The sequence below is a fragment of the Nyctibius grandis genome, chromosome 6 (genome assembly GCF_013368605.1).
Source record: "Nyctibius grandis isolate bNycGra1 chromosome 6, bNycGra1.pri, whole genome shotgun sequence".
Taxonomy (NCBI): Eukaryota; Metazoa; Chordata; class Aves; order Nyctibiiformes; family Nyctibiidae; genus Nyctibius; species Nyctibius grandis.
Genome location: NC_090663.1, coordinates 68,404,615 through 68,419,190, shown reverse-complemented (window position 1 = coordinate 68,419,190; position 14,576 = coordinate 68,404,615). Strand labels below are relative to the sequence as shown.

The window sequence follows — 14,576 nt, the reverse complement described above, 5'->3', positions numbered from 1 at the left end:
TCCAGTTTTCATGACAAAAGAAAAGTTGCAAAAACTCATAACATTACCAAAAGCCATTAGTCAGTGGCTCCTTCCATTTAGATGTTGCCTCAACTGTGTAAACATACCATAGCACAGTTTCACCAAGTTCAACGCAACTTGGCGAAGGCAAAGGGTGCAAAACTTTGAAACACATACTGCTAAAGAACTGCAAATAAATCTAATTATACTCTTGGCTTTAGCCTCAGAGAGCCTACTGACAGATGCCTTTAAGCTACGCCCAGCAGTCATCTAGGCAATTACCGTGAAATAATCCCTTCCAACCAGAACACACTGCTGATGCTTACAGTGCAACTGAAGTCAAACTAATCTCACACAGGAGAGAAAGAGGGAACCTTTCAAGCAAAAAGCTACATAACAGACTACAAGAACTATCATAATTTGCGCCAAATGGAGACTGTTCAGCCAAGTTATTAACTCTCATGAGAATGAAGAACAGTTTTGCCAATAATCACATATTCCCAAGAATGACATCAGCTGGCAGACAAAGTTTAAAAGCGTTATTCACGCTTTTATGGCCAAATTCTTGTGTTCATGAACACACCGATCTGTGATAATGTTATAAACAAAAATTGTCCTTTGTTTATTGGCTTTTCTCTTCTTTTAATATATGCGCCGTTTTATTAAAGTTACTCCATAGTACAAACAGGTTCATTACAGGACTAGTTATCTGTATTATTAGTTTGTTCAGTTGCTTATCTCTTACTCTGATTTTAACTTCATTTAAATTCGTATTTGTACATTAAATTTTCTGTCCTCAGACATGAATGGTTTTTATTGTTTGAAAATGATATTAAAATAAATTAAATTAAGACTTGTCTCCATTAGTTTTACACTTTCCTGTATTATAGAAAGTCTGTTTTCAGGCAAATTCCCCTCTACATTCTCTTTTGCTCAAACACATTTAATTTCCACTTCTTCCAAGTATCCTAAAATGGCCTTCGGTTCTTTCGATTTACTTATTGGAGCATTTTGAAAATGTTCTTTGGGACACCTCTAATTTCCAGTAAGTAAATATGGCCATCTTTTCCCTGGTTTCACATGCATCAAAACCAGACAAATTGGTGTTTTGCAGAATATTCTTCACATATGTTACAGAAATATCCAATTTCTGTTTGGGATAAGCTTCAAACCATTGGGTCGCAAAGAAACCCCTGCCAGAGAAACAGTGTATTAAGCCAATTCCCAATGTCTTAAGCTGCAAAGTGGAGGGCAAAAAAATATTAAAGCCCTGCATTCTTTTCACATTTCCACAAAATCCTTAGTAGACTCCTGAGGGATTTACTATAAGAACCATGTTTCTGTGACCACCCTCCCCATCTTTCCATCTGCATCTTGCATTTAACTAACCCACCCACCAGACTGAATAAATGAACCTTCAAATGGCAATTAAAAAAAAATCATATGTCATACAACTTACCAACAAAGAAGGATCGATGTCTGGTAATATACCAGATGGTGGCCGACAAAGGAGAAGAGAGACTTCTGGAGATGTTCCCCTCAGAGCAGAGATGACTTCCTATGGTCACAGTGGGATTCATTATTAGATGCAGACTCCCAAGACTTGCAGGACTACCACAGCATGAGTTTCACTAAGATACAAACCTGCTGGGATAAACCCTTTAGTGATGCCCCATTCACTTTCAGAATGACATCTCCAATTTCTATCTGCCCACTTTCTGCAGCAGGCTGCCCAGGGAAGAGCTTTTTCACCCTCACAATAGTTGAGCCCAGTTGCTCTGGGGTAAGGTTATCTTCACGGCAGAAACTGAACCCAAGGCCTGAGCTATTCTTCAACAGCTTCACCTCAAATGTGTTCTCTGCAAAATAAACATAAACTTATTATTTCCTACAGCACGCTGGCAATGAAAAAAAGTAGCTTGTGCTCTTATTCCAGACATGACAGTGCGCACTCTCCCCCTCACAGGATTCTTCCACTTTACTAAACACAAGTGTTATCTAAAAGATCCCTCCAAGTTCAAGGGGACAAAAAGCCGATCGTCACTTCTCAGTCTGCTGGCTTGCCCTGACAACATCCACATTACACAGAAAGCCAGGGTGTCTCCAAAATACTGTTCCCCAGGAAGTCCATTAAGGAGACTGTGAAAGCACAGAGCGACACAGCCTTTCTGGCCACTGATCAGACATTAGTGAGAGCAGCAATGGAGTTCCTGGCAGACAGCATAAATCCCATGCAGGAAGACCAAAAGGTATCTGCAGTGGTTTCCCCATCTGGGTAGACTTCCCTCCTCTTTCAAAAGAAGCTGAAATATGCCAACATCTAGTCAGCTATACAGATCTCTCTTCTCTCTTCCTCCAGCTCATGTCTTCTCTTACCTAGACAGGAACAGCAGGACCTGCAGAAGCTCTCATTTTTATATGAGTACCTTAACCTCCCCTTGGCACTCCTTAGCAGCACCAGAGATAGCAGCACCCCTTTTACTCCAACCTTGCTACAGCCCTGGCCTGCAAGGGGGGTGAAATTGGGAAACAACAAGGAACAGTGAGAGAGCAAACAGTTACTAGTAACTACAGAAAGTTACCAAGATGTGAAAGGAAATCTTAAAAATAAACGCAACAGCACAAAAAGGAAGAGACTGCATTATGTGCAGTGGCTCGGTATAGATTCCTACCAGCTCTTTCTCCTGTCTTTCTATTCTACAGAAGAATAGAAGAAAATACTATAAAAACTAAAGGATGCTTTGAAAGTTCAGACAATTTTCATATGTGACCTAACCTGCAGTGACAAAGCTGTAATCTTTGGCATTTGTAGTTTTTGTCGCTGGTTTCTCCTGTGGCTCACATTGCTCCACCTGATTTGGAGGCGTGCATTGTGGTGTTACTGGAGCATGAACCTTGGCCACTGAAAGCTGACCTTTTTCCAACAGCAGATGCACCACCTAAAGAGATGAAATATTCTCCAGTTAACTGGCAAGAGTCATGGAGACAGCACAGTCTAGAGCACATGTTTCTTTCTAAATTGTCAGAGTCCTAAGTTTTACAGCAACAAAGGTTTGTGTTTGTCTGTTTTACAGACACCTCCCTCTCCATACATCCTCCATTTGTTCCTTATTTTAAGGGTTGTAAGTGACAACCTCCAAAATACACTAGTGGACTTGGCAAGATACTTGCCAACTCAGAGTAAGAAAGGTTTCTCTTCCAATAAGGCTGTGAGGGGGTTAAGAAGTGTCAAAGACAGCATCATTTTCACATGCGTACAGGGAACAGAGTTAAAAGCATTTTATAAAGTGAGCACGAATAGTAGTCAATAGCAGTTCTGAATTTGTACAATCACTATTTTCAGGTGTGCATGTACTTCCACATAAGAAGTAGCCACCATAAATAGCACTATTAAATGAGGAGACACTGTTGACAGAATCAAGCGCTATTCAAAAAGGCCAAGACTCAAGTAAAGCTGCATGTATGGAGGCCCTTGTGTCCTCAGTGGTTCAGATTTGGTACCTGTCTGTAGCATGCTGCTACAGCTGCTTTCCAACCCGTGCACCTGGGCTTCCTTTCTGTGAAGCCCAGGGACAAGGAGAAACCAATTCCATGCAGACCTCTCACCCACATACAGAGCCAAAATTTCACTAGGGTGGGCAGCGAGACTCGAGGCCCAGGAAGCCAAGGAGTCTAAGAAAGCACACCTAAAGCAATCAGGACACTGGGGAGAATTCTAGTCTTCAGGTTCCTTTACCTCTTTGCACTCACGAAGATCTGGTTTAGTACAGATAGGAGTAGAACCAGCAGCCGCTTACCTGCCCAGTGTTTCTCAGTGTTTCAACAGCTTGCTTATGGGTAGCACCTTCCAAACTAATCCCATTGACAGAGAGCACACGGTCACCTACAAATGATTGATTAATAATTTAAGAAAAAGTAGGCAGAACATCATCTATAAGACGTATATGACACACAGAAACCTTCAAGTCTCAGCTAACAAGGACAGTTATTGAAGTAAATTCTCCCTTCCCTCCACACTCAAGTCAAGAAGAGAACTTTGCAAATAAACTGTACGGTTGGACTCAATGATCTTAAAGGTCTTTTCCAAACTAAATGACTCTATGATTCTATCAGATAAACCCAGGTCAAAGCTAGTGTTAACCATCAGAATGACAGCCTGCCACAAAGTTCAGGCTCTTTATTAAAATTAAATCTTAGTCTACAGTGGGAATTCTCACTTCAGTAAAGAATGTGGCCTGGCTTACAAACACGAAAAGCTGTAACAATTACAGTGATCTTCTGTATTGAGTTGCCCAGCATGCCAAGCAAGAAGGCCACAAATAAAACGAAGCCCTCTCTCTCCATGGCTGGAACAGAAAAGTGTTCTCCATTAACACAGGCTGCATTAGGGAAAAAAAAAAAAAAAAATCCTGCAGCCTCTCCCCTGCTTTTTCCCTCCACAGTCTCACCAGTTTTCAATCGGTTCTGCAGTTCTTCTACACCTTTTTAAAATACTCACCTGCAGGATTAGCTATCAAGGCAACATTTAAAATGACAACTACAAATGTAGTAGCTTGGAAAAACAGCTCTTCTTCACAGTGAAAAAGGTACAAGGAAAGGAGGGAAACAGAGTTCCTAACTTCTAGGCCACAGTATATCGTCAAGTCCACCACAGACAGTTATCTGCCCATTTTTTTCACATTAAGAGTCCCAACTGAAAGAACTGAAATATTACCTTTTTCTATTCTGCCATCTGCTTCAGCTGCTCCCTTAGGAATAATTGCTTTCACATAAATACCACCATGCCTTATGCTAGTATTTACACCTCCCTAAATGGAAAGCAAAAATAGAATTTGTTAGTCTTTTTGACATTAGAATACTTAGTAATTAAACACAGTGTCACACAAGGAAGACTGTACTCAGGAAGCACTTGGGCTACTGGCATGTAAAAAGAACAGCCAAACTATCAAAACCAAAACGTTACACAAAGCGTGTTTTCGCAGTCATGCAATTTATTATGAATGAGGTTGGGGTGGGAAGACTCTAAAAACACAATGCATCACGATGCAAATGCACCCAAAACAAATAAATGTCCTTAAGCAGAAATATGTCTGCATTATGCTGGACTTTACATGCTTGCATGTATATCAAAGCTTAGAGACATGTGAGAGCACAGCATGCCAAAGCAGAAGATGCACACCCATGCAGTGTCCTACTCCAATGCACCCTCTCTGATGTAACAGGAAACAGAGTGCTGCTTTCTCTCAGCTCATACAAGTTTGAAGGTCTAAGCTGAAAAAATCTGCTCAAGCTCAAATGGCATTGTTTTTGGAGGGCCTTAGCCTTTCTGCTCATTGCAGAGGGGGTTGGGCTAGATGATCTTCAAAGGTCCATTCCAACCCAGACCATTCTATGATTCTGGCTCACTGCTGTACTATCAGTGCTTCTCCACAAACTTGGGAGGGAAGAGGGAGAACCAACAGCGTATTAACGTTCACTCCCAGAGCACAGAGTATTACATGTGAAAACCTAATTGTACACCTCTTCTTTTCACCACTGTACAGGACAGCAATGCAAGGGGCAGAATGGAGGCTGAAAAAGGAAAGGTCAATGAAGATACCACTTGCTCATCCTTTAAGGGAAATCTTTGCATTGGTTGGCATCTTCTAACATTTTCTAGAAAGCCAAGGCATGCATATAGCATGCATTTTGATGCTATTCAAAAACCAACTCCTGCTGAACCTTTGGTCTTCCAGCTGTCTCAAGTTATAAGCTTGACAAAGCAATATCTCTTTGAATAGACTGCGATGCCAAAATAATAGAATTTCATTCTGCTCCCTTACAATACTAGCTATATATGCATGAACACAGTGCTAGGCTTGCGAACTGGCACTCCACCTACATTGCCTATCTGTGTGGCCACATTTGGGAAAAGGCCAACTTAGTTTTAGGTACAAACAGCCAGTGAAAGCCACCAGTTTTGAACTACCGCTAATAACTGCTCTCTACTGTTATAATTTAAGCAACTTTTCCTTTTTCAAATTACTGTGTAGTCCAGTGATCAATCAACTAGAGATAATATTTGAATATTAAAATCCCAAGATGTGTGTTTGAACACAATACAAGAACAGGAGAGGTGAAAAACGTGTGCATGTCAGTTATAAACCATTCCCTTTTTCCCTGAAGTGCCACTCTCCAGTGTGGCAGGCCCTAAACATAAGCTACCTTCAAAGTTTTATGGCCCAAAGAGAAATCCGTCCATTAAATATACATTTTTGTCTTGTATTGCAAGAAAGCAGTGTCAGACGGGTCTTATTTGGATTTAAGTAGTTTTTTGCTTTCTGCCTTTTATCCAGCAGAGGGAGAACACTGAACATGGTATATATGTGTGGACATGCACAGATACTCTGAAGTAACACCACCGCTTCCACTGCCTGTGATGCCACTCAGGGAGTCTTAAATATTTCTCTCCCTTGTAAATGTGCCACATTATTAGGTAGCAAAGGACAAAGACCATCTTGCTTTTTGTACTCACAAAACAGCATCTGTGATAAGATTCTATTAGGACTTTGGGGCTCCATCATAAAACAACAAATAAGAGTTACTTAAAGGGCAGATGACAAGAAAAGGGATACAAAATAGTATGACTTTTCAGCTTTGGTAAGATTAATCACACACCAGTAAAACTATATACTTAACAGTGACTCCAGAAAGTATTTTGCTTCCTTGTAATTTAGCAATTTAATGGGTTGCTGGGAGTAGAGAAAGAGAAAACATCTAAAAACCTTGTCAAACAGTACCGTGACACTTATTCCCAAGCCGTTATCTTTTTTGGCTAGTTCAACCTCAAAAATATCTCCAGGTTTAAGTGTTGCAGTAACCTTTCTAGAATTCATTTTGTTTGCTGTATTCGCTGAGGAAGATTCCTTTATTAAAAAAAAAAAAGAAAAAGAAACAAACAAAACGAGGGAATGATTTGCCATTAGAACAGAAGTTTACAGTTAAGACCCTAAAGGGTGTGTTTTTGAGTCAGGTGCAGCCAAAAGGAGTCCACATGGCAAAGTACCAATTAGTAAAACTCATAAGGCTCATTGCTTTAACTCCTCCATTGCTGCCACTGAACAGGTTTAGCACAGAAATACGCTTGGCCTTCAGCAGCTGAGCCTTTACCGTCAAAGTGAGTTGGTGACAGAACACAGAAACTATTGTACTTTAGTATTAGAGCAGCCTAGGGTCTGTTGGACTAACTTGCAGGAGCTGCTAAAACTTGACTGAATAACCTCCATCAGCTGAAAAGAGGAATCACTGCAAGTTAGGAATTAATTTGTAGTACTTGCCATTGTGTACTTTCGGAAAGGTGAAGCAGCAAGCTGTCTCTGTTCAGAGCATGGCTCACCGCTGAATTTCACTATACAAGGGCAGTTTTCCACGGATTAGATCAATCCCCAAAGACAATGAGTTCTGCTGCTACCCATAAACAAACGCATCACTACTACTTTAATCTAGAAAAAACTTAATTTATCTGCCAGATGAATAAACTTACCTCTTGGGGTGATCACTAGACTATGATCATATTGGACGAACACAGAATTGAAAGAAGATTTTCTACAGAATCAACAAGTGCACTACAGATTCATCCCCAAACACAATCTGCCTTTAGTAACATGCCCATCTCGTGACACTGGAAAGCTGGGAAGTTGTTTCAAGTTACAGGAGTGATTTTCTCTATTTATTTTGAACAAAATCACCAAACTATTAGAAATTAGCTATTAGTATTTGCCATTAGAAGGATAATCTACAGGCTAGGCTGTCCTTCCCTGACATCCTTTCACCTTATCCGCACCCACAGTCAGCTATTTCACTACCACTATTATACTGATGGGAAATATTCATACAAAATACACTATGCCTTTTTAGCTGGCTGTTGCTCCTGACTGCTGGAATAAGTTGCTTCATCCATGTCAGAATCCCCTCGGTCAGAATATTCCACAGACTCCACTACCCCAGGCCTTTTATTTTTTGCTCGAGTACTGTCAGACGAGGATCTTCTCTTCTCATTCATTTTAGAAAGCCCAGACTGGGAATCACTGTAATGCTGAGGATCCTGCTGGGTTCTACCACTTGCACGTTTGCCAAAGAAGGTGGCTGTCTGGCTCTGAGACAGGCTGGCACTCTCAGTTCTGGAATCCTGGGAGCTCACGCTTCCATCCCGCCTGCCTCCTGACAAACCAGACAAACTCCCCGAAACAGGCCTCTGGTGACCATGGGACTGGTTGTGTTCTTCTGAAGAGGACTCTGCCTCATTGTCCTGCACCAATGATGGCTTCCTTAAATAACCCATGGTTCCATTACTGATGTGTGCAGCGTTACATGATGCTGAAAACCAGGAGACAAGACAGTCAGCAGCAGCTGGTAACATCTTATCTGCAGTATGACACAAATTTCTCAGCTTACAACCACATAAGGTTTTACCCATTCATATTACGCAGAACACTTTCTGTTTACGATGCAACCAGTGTGTTCTCACCAAAGGTTACTGTAACACAACTCTTCGTTCAGTCTCAGAACACGATTTCAAGCATATACTAGCTGGGGTTACTTACAGAAGTCAGTTGATCAGCAATTTTAAACAAACACAGAAAGTACTTTATGAAAGGTGCCAGAGAAGGCATAGTGCTCAAACTCAAAGAACAACTCTTTAATAATAGGGAATATTTCCCTCCATACCTTTGGATAGCTTGTCCTTGGGCTGAGAGATAACAAGTGTCACGTCTTCAGGTGCATTCTCCAAAATTTCTAACGCTGCATGGTGGCTGACGCCTTCTAAACTTGTGCTATTTACGGATATTAGTCGGTGTCCTGCACAAAAGGATTTGTTCAGATACAATCTAACACCTACATTTTTATCCATCAGTGAGAATGTGGAGTATAGGCCTGAAAATCCCTACACAATGCATGGATTAAAAATTACTAAAATTCAAGTGATGCTGGAATAGGAAACCTTAATCATTTAAAATAACAAAACTCAAAAGAAAACAACAAGAACTGGTTATGAATATTTCCTCTTTTTAAACCTGTGAAACCTTTCCATATTATGATTTCTACCTTCTCTTCTGCTGCAAGAAAAATGGACGCAAAAGCGAAAATCAAGAAGTGAAATAAGCAATACACAGTTCAGTTCAAGGCACGGACCAAAATGAAACCAAACAAAACAAAAAAGCAGGTATTAAATAAGAGAAATTCCCACCCCCCCACAGTAGCCATATGGTTACCAGTCATTTTTTCCAAAGTCAAAGTATGGACTTGGAGTTTTGAAAAATTGAAATTACAAAGCATCTATAGAGAGACAAAGGCAAATAAAGCCCTTATCTTTATATGTAACTTTAATTTTCTGCTACTTCAAGCTTTATAATTTTTACTTTGATTCAAATGATTCTTGTTTTCATATAGTTTAACAAAGAAGTATCAGCAGTTTTCAGAAATTATGCAGAAGGTAACTGAAGGTCAGCATTTGTAAGGGACTGACACCTGCAGCAATGGATGGAAATGGTACTACACATGTGTTTGGCCTTTTCTTTCATGTATACATCTCTCTTTATTTACGCTATTCACCTGGTTTTAGAGATCCTTCCAAATCAGCTGGCCCTCCAGGAGTAACTGAATGAATAAAAATTCCCAGATCAAGTTTCCCCGTCTTCTCTCCGCCAACTATTTGAAAGCCTATTAAAAAAGGCCCAAAGCAGGCAAAATTGTCAGTGATCAGAGTGTAACTTAACACAAGTCCGTATTTCAGAATAGACAAAAACTTTGTCATTCTAATAAATGTAAAGTGAAACAAAACTACACATCTCAAAGAAGTCTACATGGAAGTAAATGGTAAAGCTTTATTGCAGTCTCTGTTTTTGAGCAAGCGATCCAGACTCTAACTGGCTTCCCAGAAAACTCCAGCAAAGGCTACAGAAGATAACTGTGGCAAGAAAAACACACGCACAAACAGATGACATTAAATGGACATTTGCTGACAAGATGAAATGTATTTTCTCTTCCTTAAAAATTTCTGGTTTTCTCTGTTGTTAGATGCTTCACCTAAAGGCTGGACCCCGGTCTTAAGAACTGAATTTTTCAAATCCCTGTTTTCTTTTGAGGCTTCTAATATATTTCTGCTAATTCTACCAGGTAAACCTGGGAAGGATGTTCAAGAATAAAAAAAAAAAGAAAATAGAAGAATCACATCATCTCTATTCTAGCTAAAACAGCAAAGTACCACAGATTGCATGGGGAAGAAAGAGAAGAAGAAACAGTGCATTTCATATTAATTTCTTTCCTTTTTGGTCAACTCTTAAGTCACTGTGCATGGTAAACACAAAATATTATTGTTTTGCGGGTTTTTCCCCCCTCTTCATATTTACACAACAGTCCTATTTTGAATGACAGGCAGAACAATGTCCTTAAGGACACTTCAGAGAGCCTCCCTAAAACACAATACTGACACCAAATTATTCATTACTCATACAGGGAAAAATTATGTGGGTTTATGAAAAAACTCAGGGGTAGAAGAAGGAATGGAATGCAAATATGTCATCTTCCAGGCTCCTTAAACCTCAAATTAGTGTTCCATCTAATAATATTATAAGAGTAAGAAAAACACTCCACAATTAGCTCATAATGGCTTTATAATGTCTTTTTTTTGTTTAAAGCCTTCAGGCTGTCACAGCTGCTAGGTGTCCACATAGATAAAAATCTTGTACCTGAACACAGAGATAAACTTTAAAGGTCAACTTTTACAATGACTAGTTCACAACATAATTATCCTACACTTACAATATGGAAAAACTGAGAAACAGACTTGCTTAACATCACTCAACAAATCAGTAGCAGGTGCCATCAACTAAGTCCAGGCTTCAGCATCTTAAATGCCTTTGAAATCCAGCTACTGTCTGCACTGCTTTCCTCAGTGCCACAATAAATACTTCAATACAGACCAGAAAACTTTGGTTCTGGCTTCTAGGAACACACATGACAACAACAATTCTAAAGCCACTTACCTAAGCCAAATTTTTCATCCTTTTTCAAGTTCACCAAAGTTATCTCTCTTTCTGGCGAGGCAACTCTGTTCTGTGTTGTTTGCAGAGAGTCAACTGAAAAGCCAACATTTCGTGATCAGACACTACCTGAATGCTTACCTTCAGGTTTGCCCTGAAGTTCTATTCCGTTAAAAAAGATTACTTCACTGATATCCTGAAAAGCTGTTCTGAACTAGTGGGTCCAACTTTCATCTTCCAAGCCATGTCCAAATAAAAAAAAAAAAACAAACCCACCACCATTATAACTCACTCCCATCTTCAGCAGTCAAAATCTTTTATTCCTCCTAAGAAAAGCACCTAGCATAGTCTCTTGGAATCACAACACAATTGAGCCCTAGAATCTTTAAATTTATTAGTCTCAGTTCAGCGAAGTGTTTAGATCTGTGTTTATGTGCCCTGCTCAGGTAGGCAGGACGTAAACACATGGGTAAAGTTGGAACTGAGGCTTATTATATGAAGTTACTAAAAGGTTACTCAGTGAATTCTCTTACTGGTGGTCCTTCAGTAAAAAACAATCAACATTAGAAACATCTACTAAAGCCTATCTTGTTTAAATTTATTTCCTCATTTGCAGCTCCACAGGCTGCTGATTCTGCCTCTTCCAAAATTCGAACACCCTCACAATAGATTTATGTCACTCTTGAGGGTTCCCAACAGGCTGAAGTAGACACAGGCACTTAAGAGACAGGAATGTCTCTTAAGAGACGTTCCGAAAAAAACCAATCTCCTGAAACTTCATGGAATGCCAACATACTGTAAGTCTGAACTCATGAATTTGCTACCTAGAGAAGATACAACTCATTTGGGCTGGAGTGCCTGGCATACTTCTGCCTTAAGTGGAACATGCAATTCAACAATGGCAGAAACCTACTGAGCTCTACACACTGGTACAAGCAGAAAACAGTGGTGCAAGAGTGCGACAGACTGCACCACCTGGAGAAGGAATTTTTTCTCCATGAAAACAAAGTCAAACCTAAAGAGTAAAAGAACTAAAAAGAAAACACAGTCTTACTTCGCTCTGCGGAACCAGTAACATCACAAGTAAGGGAAATGAGCTTTGAAGAACATGGCGTGTTAGGCAATAGCACCCTTCAAGTCTCAAACTAAACAGACACTATCTGTATTTGAAAAATATTACACACAAAATCTCCCCCAAGAAGCAATCCAAAAGAAATATTAGGAGTTGTATTTAGCAAAAGGTCCTGTCCAACTAACTGGGAGAGGTATTTGATTTAAGAATAGTGAAGAAACAGGACAGATGGAACAGTAAAGCACTTGTCAAGTGCTTCACAAACTGACTGAATTAATTCTATAGGCACATTATTTATCAACTTACTGCTCTCTTTTAACAGCATCGATGATGGAAGATTTCCCGAAGTATTCATGCTAACGCCTGCAAGAAATGGAAACATTAGACATTGTTATCAATTTTCAAATACGAAAGCTACCAAGAAGTATTTCAGACTTTACACAGTATACGTGAGCTCATTCACAATACCAGATTGCTTGCTTATTTTAAAAATGAATAAACATGAAAGTAGTTTTGGATTAGCAAATCCAAATTACTCATGTACTTTGGTTGTGGTTCAAGGCTCAGGTAGATGGTAGCTCACGCAAAGGCAAAGAATTAAAGAAAGGACAGAGGTTTGGCCTTTACAACCACTGTTAACTTCAGATGAATTTGATGAATCTTTTAGAAACTAAGTCAAAGGCTACATTTTCTAACAGGATTGGATGAATATGCCTAACCTAATAAACCAACACAACAGGAGTCTCGTAAGACTTTGTACAGTAACAAATAAGTTGGTGCAGTAACAAGCAATTTGAACCAAGTATTTCTATTTAAATTGGTTTGCACATAGAATCATATTTTCTTTGGAATGATGAATGCCAAGCAAATACGGCCATACTTCGAAAAGGATAAAATAATAAACGTACTAAGTTATGAAAGTAAATGAGGTAAGATAATTCAAGCTTCTAAGCAAAGCAGTCCCGGCCTTTTCCAAACCTCTGAACCCTAAAGTTTCAGCTGATGAGTTTCATCATGCAAAGAATGTGCATCTCCCAGCACAGGCAATGTATTTCAGCAGGACTTTTGACATGTAGCTGAGATCCTTATCAGAATTGCTGCCCAGATGATTATGGGTAAGCACATGATAACACTAATTGTAAAGCTAAAAGCATTGGATAAATGGCTGCAACCAGTCACTACAGAAACTCCATGTCTCCTCTCACTCTTCAGTAGCTTATTCTCTTGCTACTGAAAAAGCATAGTTTCCAAGTCAGTCCTGGTTTCAAGTGCAGTGGGGGCAGATGCGGTAAATGTTTGTATGTCACACTCCAGCATGTTTTTGTTTGTGTGTTTGTTCAGGTTTTTTGTGAGTTTGTTTATACCAATCCCCATAAACTTAACCATCTTCCACTTTTTCTGATGTTCTATAACTAATCAATATTTTAATATAAAGCAAAAGCAAAGCAACAAAAGCAAGCTAAGGCTGCAAATGTTTCAGTCATTGTATTTTCTATTATTATAACAGGGAACCTCCTATAACCAGAAACTGATGATACAGATATTAAAAATTAATGTACAATAACCCAACATGCGAGTTCAAATCTATTTAGCTGCTCTGAATTTTTTTTTTTTTTATGTGAGCTCTGTATTTTTACTGCCTAGTAAGACTATTTGTGTGCAATCCAATCCTTGGCAAGAAAATGGAGTAAGTATGTCTGGCTTAGCTCACTACAAGAGTGTTTTTGTGAAATACCCAATGCACTGCAAAAAAATGGTACGTAATTTATTATATCAAACGAGACCAAACAAAAAGTAACTGTGCAGTTACTGCTCAGAGGTACTAGCCAATAGCCAGCTTGTGCCAAACTGAGTCCACTTCCAAAAAAATCACTCCCTGCACCCTTTCCACAGAAAACACTAAAAAAGTTCAAGCTTGACAAACAGACTGCAAAGACTAGCAAATTATTAAAAGATCCATACAATCAAATGGCGCTCTGAAGTGACAAAATGGAAAATGTTTTCTGGAACAGCTTTTACTGTCAAGTACTAATACTTTGCACACCTTTGTACAGACTGGTGTTGTCCAAAGGAGAATTTTTTTTGATTCATTGAAACAATTATTCTGGAACAACAGGCAATTGGCCCGGATTACTTTAACATGTGATATTCTGCTCCCTTTTTCAAATCCAAATATCACCAGCAGTTAATAAATATATCAAAGCATTACACTCAAAGCAATTTTAGAGGTTAGTTAGTAAATACAGTAGTATTATTTTTTGCATGCTGACCTACAACATAGGCTTGACCGGTATCTTCAATGGATGATGAGTCTGATTCATTTTTCTTTCTTTCAGGGCTTCTACTTAAACCTGCATGAGATTTTGAACTTAAAGGGGAGAAGGAGAGAAGGGGAACCAGACAGAGGGAAAAGGAGGTTGGGAGAGGGAAGGGAAGGATCAATGTAATGAAATAATGGTATGAATAATAAATCAAAACTGATG

At 39.3% G+C, this 14,576-nt stretch overlaps 1 protein-coding gene across 1 annotated transcript in view; it reads right to left on the bottom strand.

The window, feature by feature from the left end:
• Positions 1–14,576, bottom strand: part of PTPN13 (protein tyrosine phosphatase non-receptor type 13) — a 127,459-nt gene that overhangs the window by 18,524 nt on the left and 94,359 nt on the right. Inside the window, exons 20-31 of the mRNA XM_068403265.1 lie at positions 14,364–14,461; positions 12,400–12,456; positions 11,025–11,117; positions 9,592–9,699; positions 8,707–8,838; positions 7,889–8,355; positions 6,780–6,905; positions 4,715–4,808; positions 3,798–3,883; positions 2,777–2,939; positions 1,645–1,859; positions 1,460–1,558 (exon numbers count right to left, since the gene is read on the bottom strand). Coding sequence (XP_068259366.1) covers positions 1,460–1,558; positions 1,645–1,859; positions 2,777–2,939; positions 3,798–3,883; positions 4,715–4,808; positions 6,780–6,905; positions 7,889–8,355; positions 8,707–8,838; positions 9,592–9,699; positions 11,025–11,117; positions 12,400–12,456; positions 14,364–14,461 — 1,738 coding nt within the window. The remainder of the gene's footprint in view (positions 1–1,459; positions 1,559–1,644; positions 1,860–2,776; positions 2,940–3,797; positions 3,884–4,714; positions 4,809–6,779; positions 6,906–7,888; positions 8,356–8,706; positions 8,839–9,591; positions 9,700–11,024; positions 11,118–12,399; positions 12,457–14,363; positions 14,462–14,576) is intronic.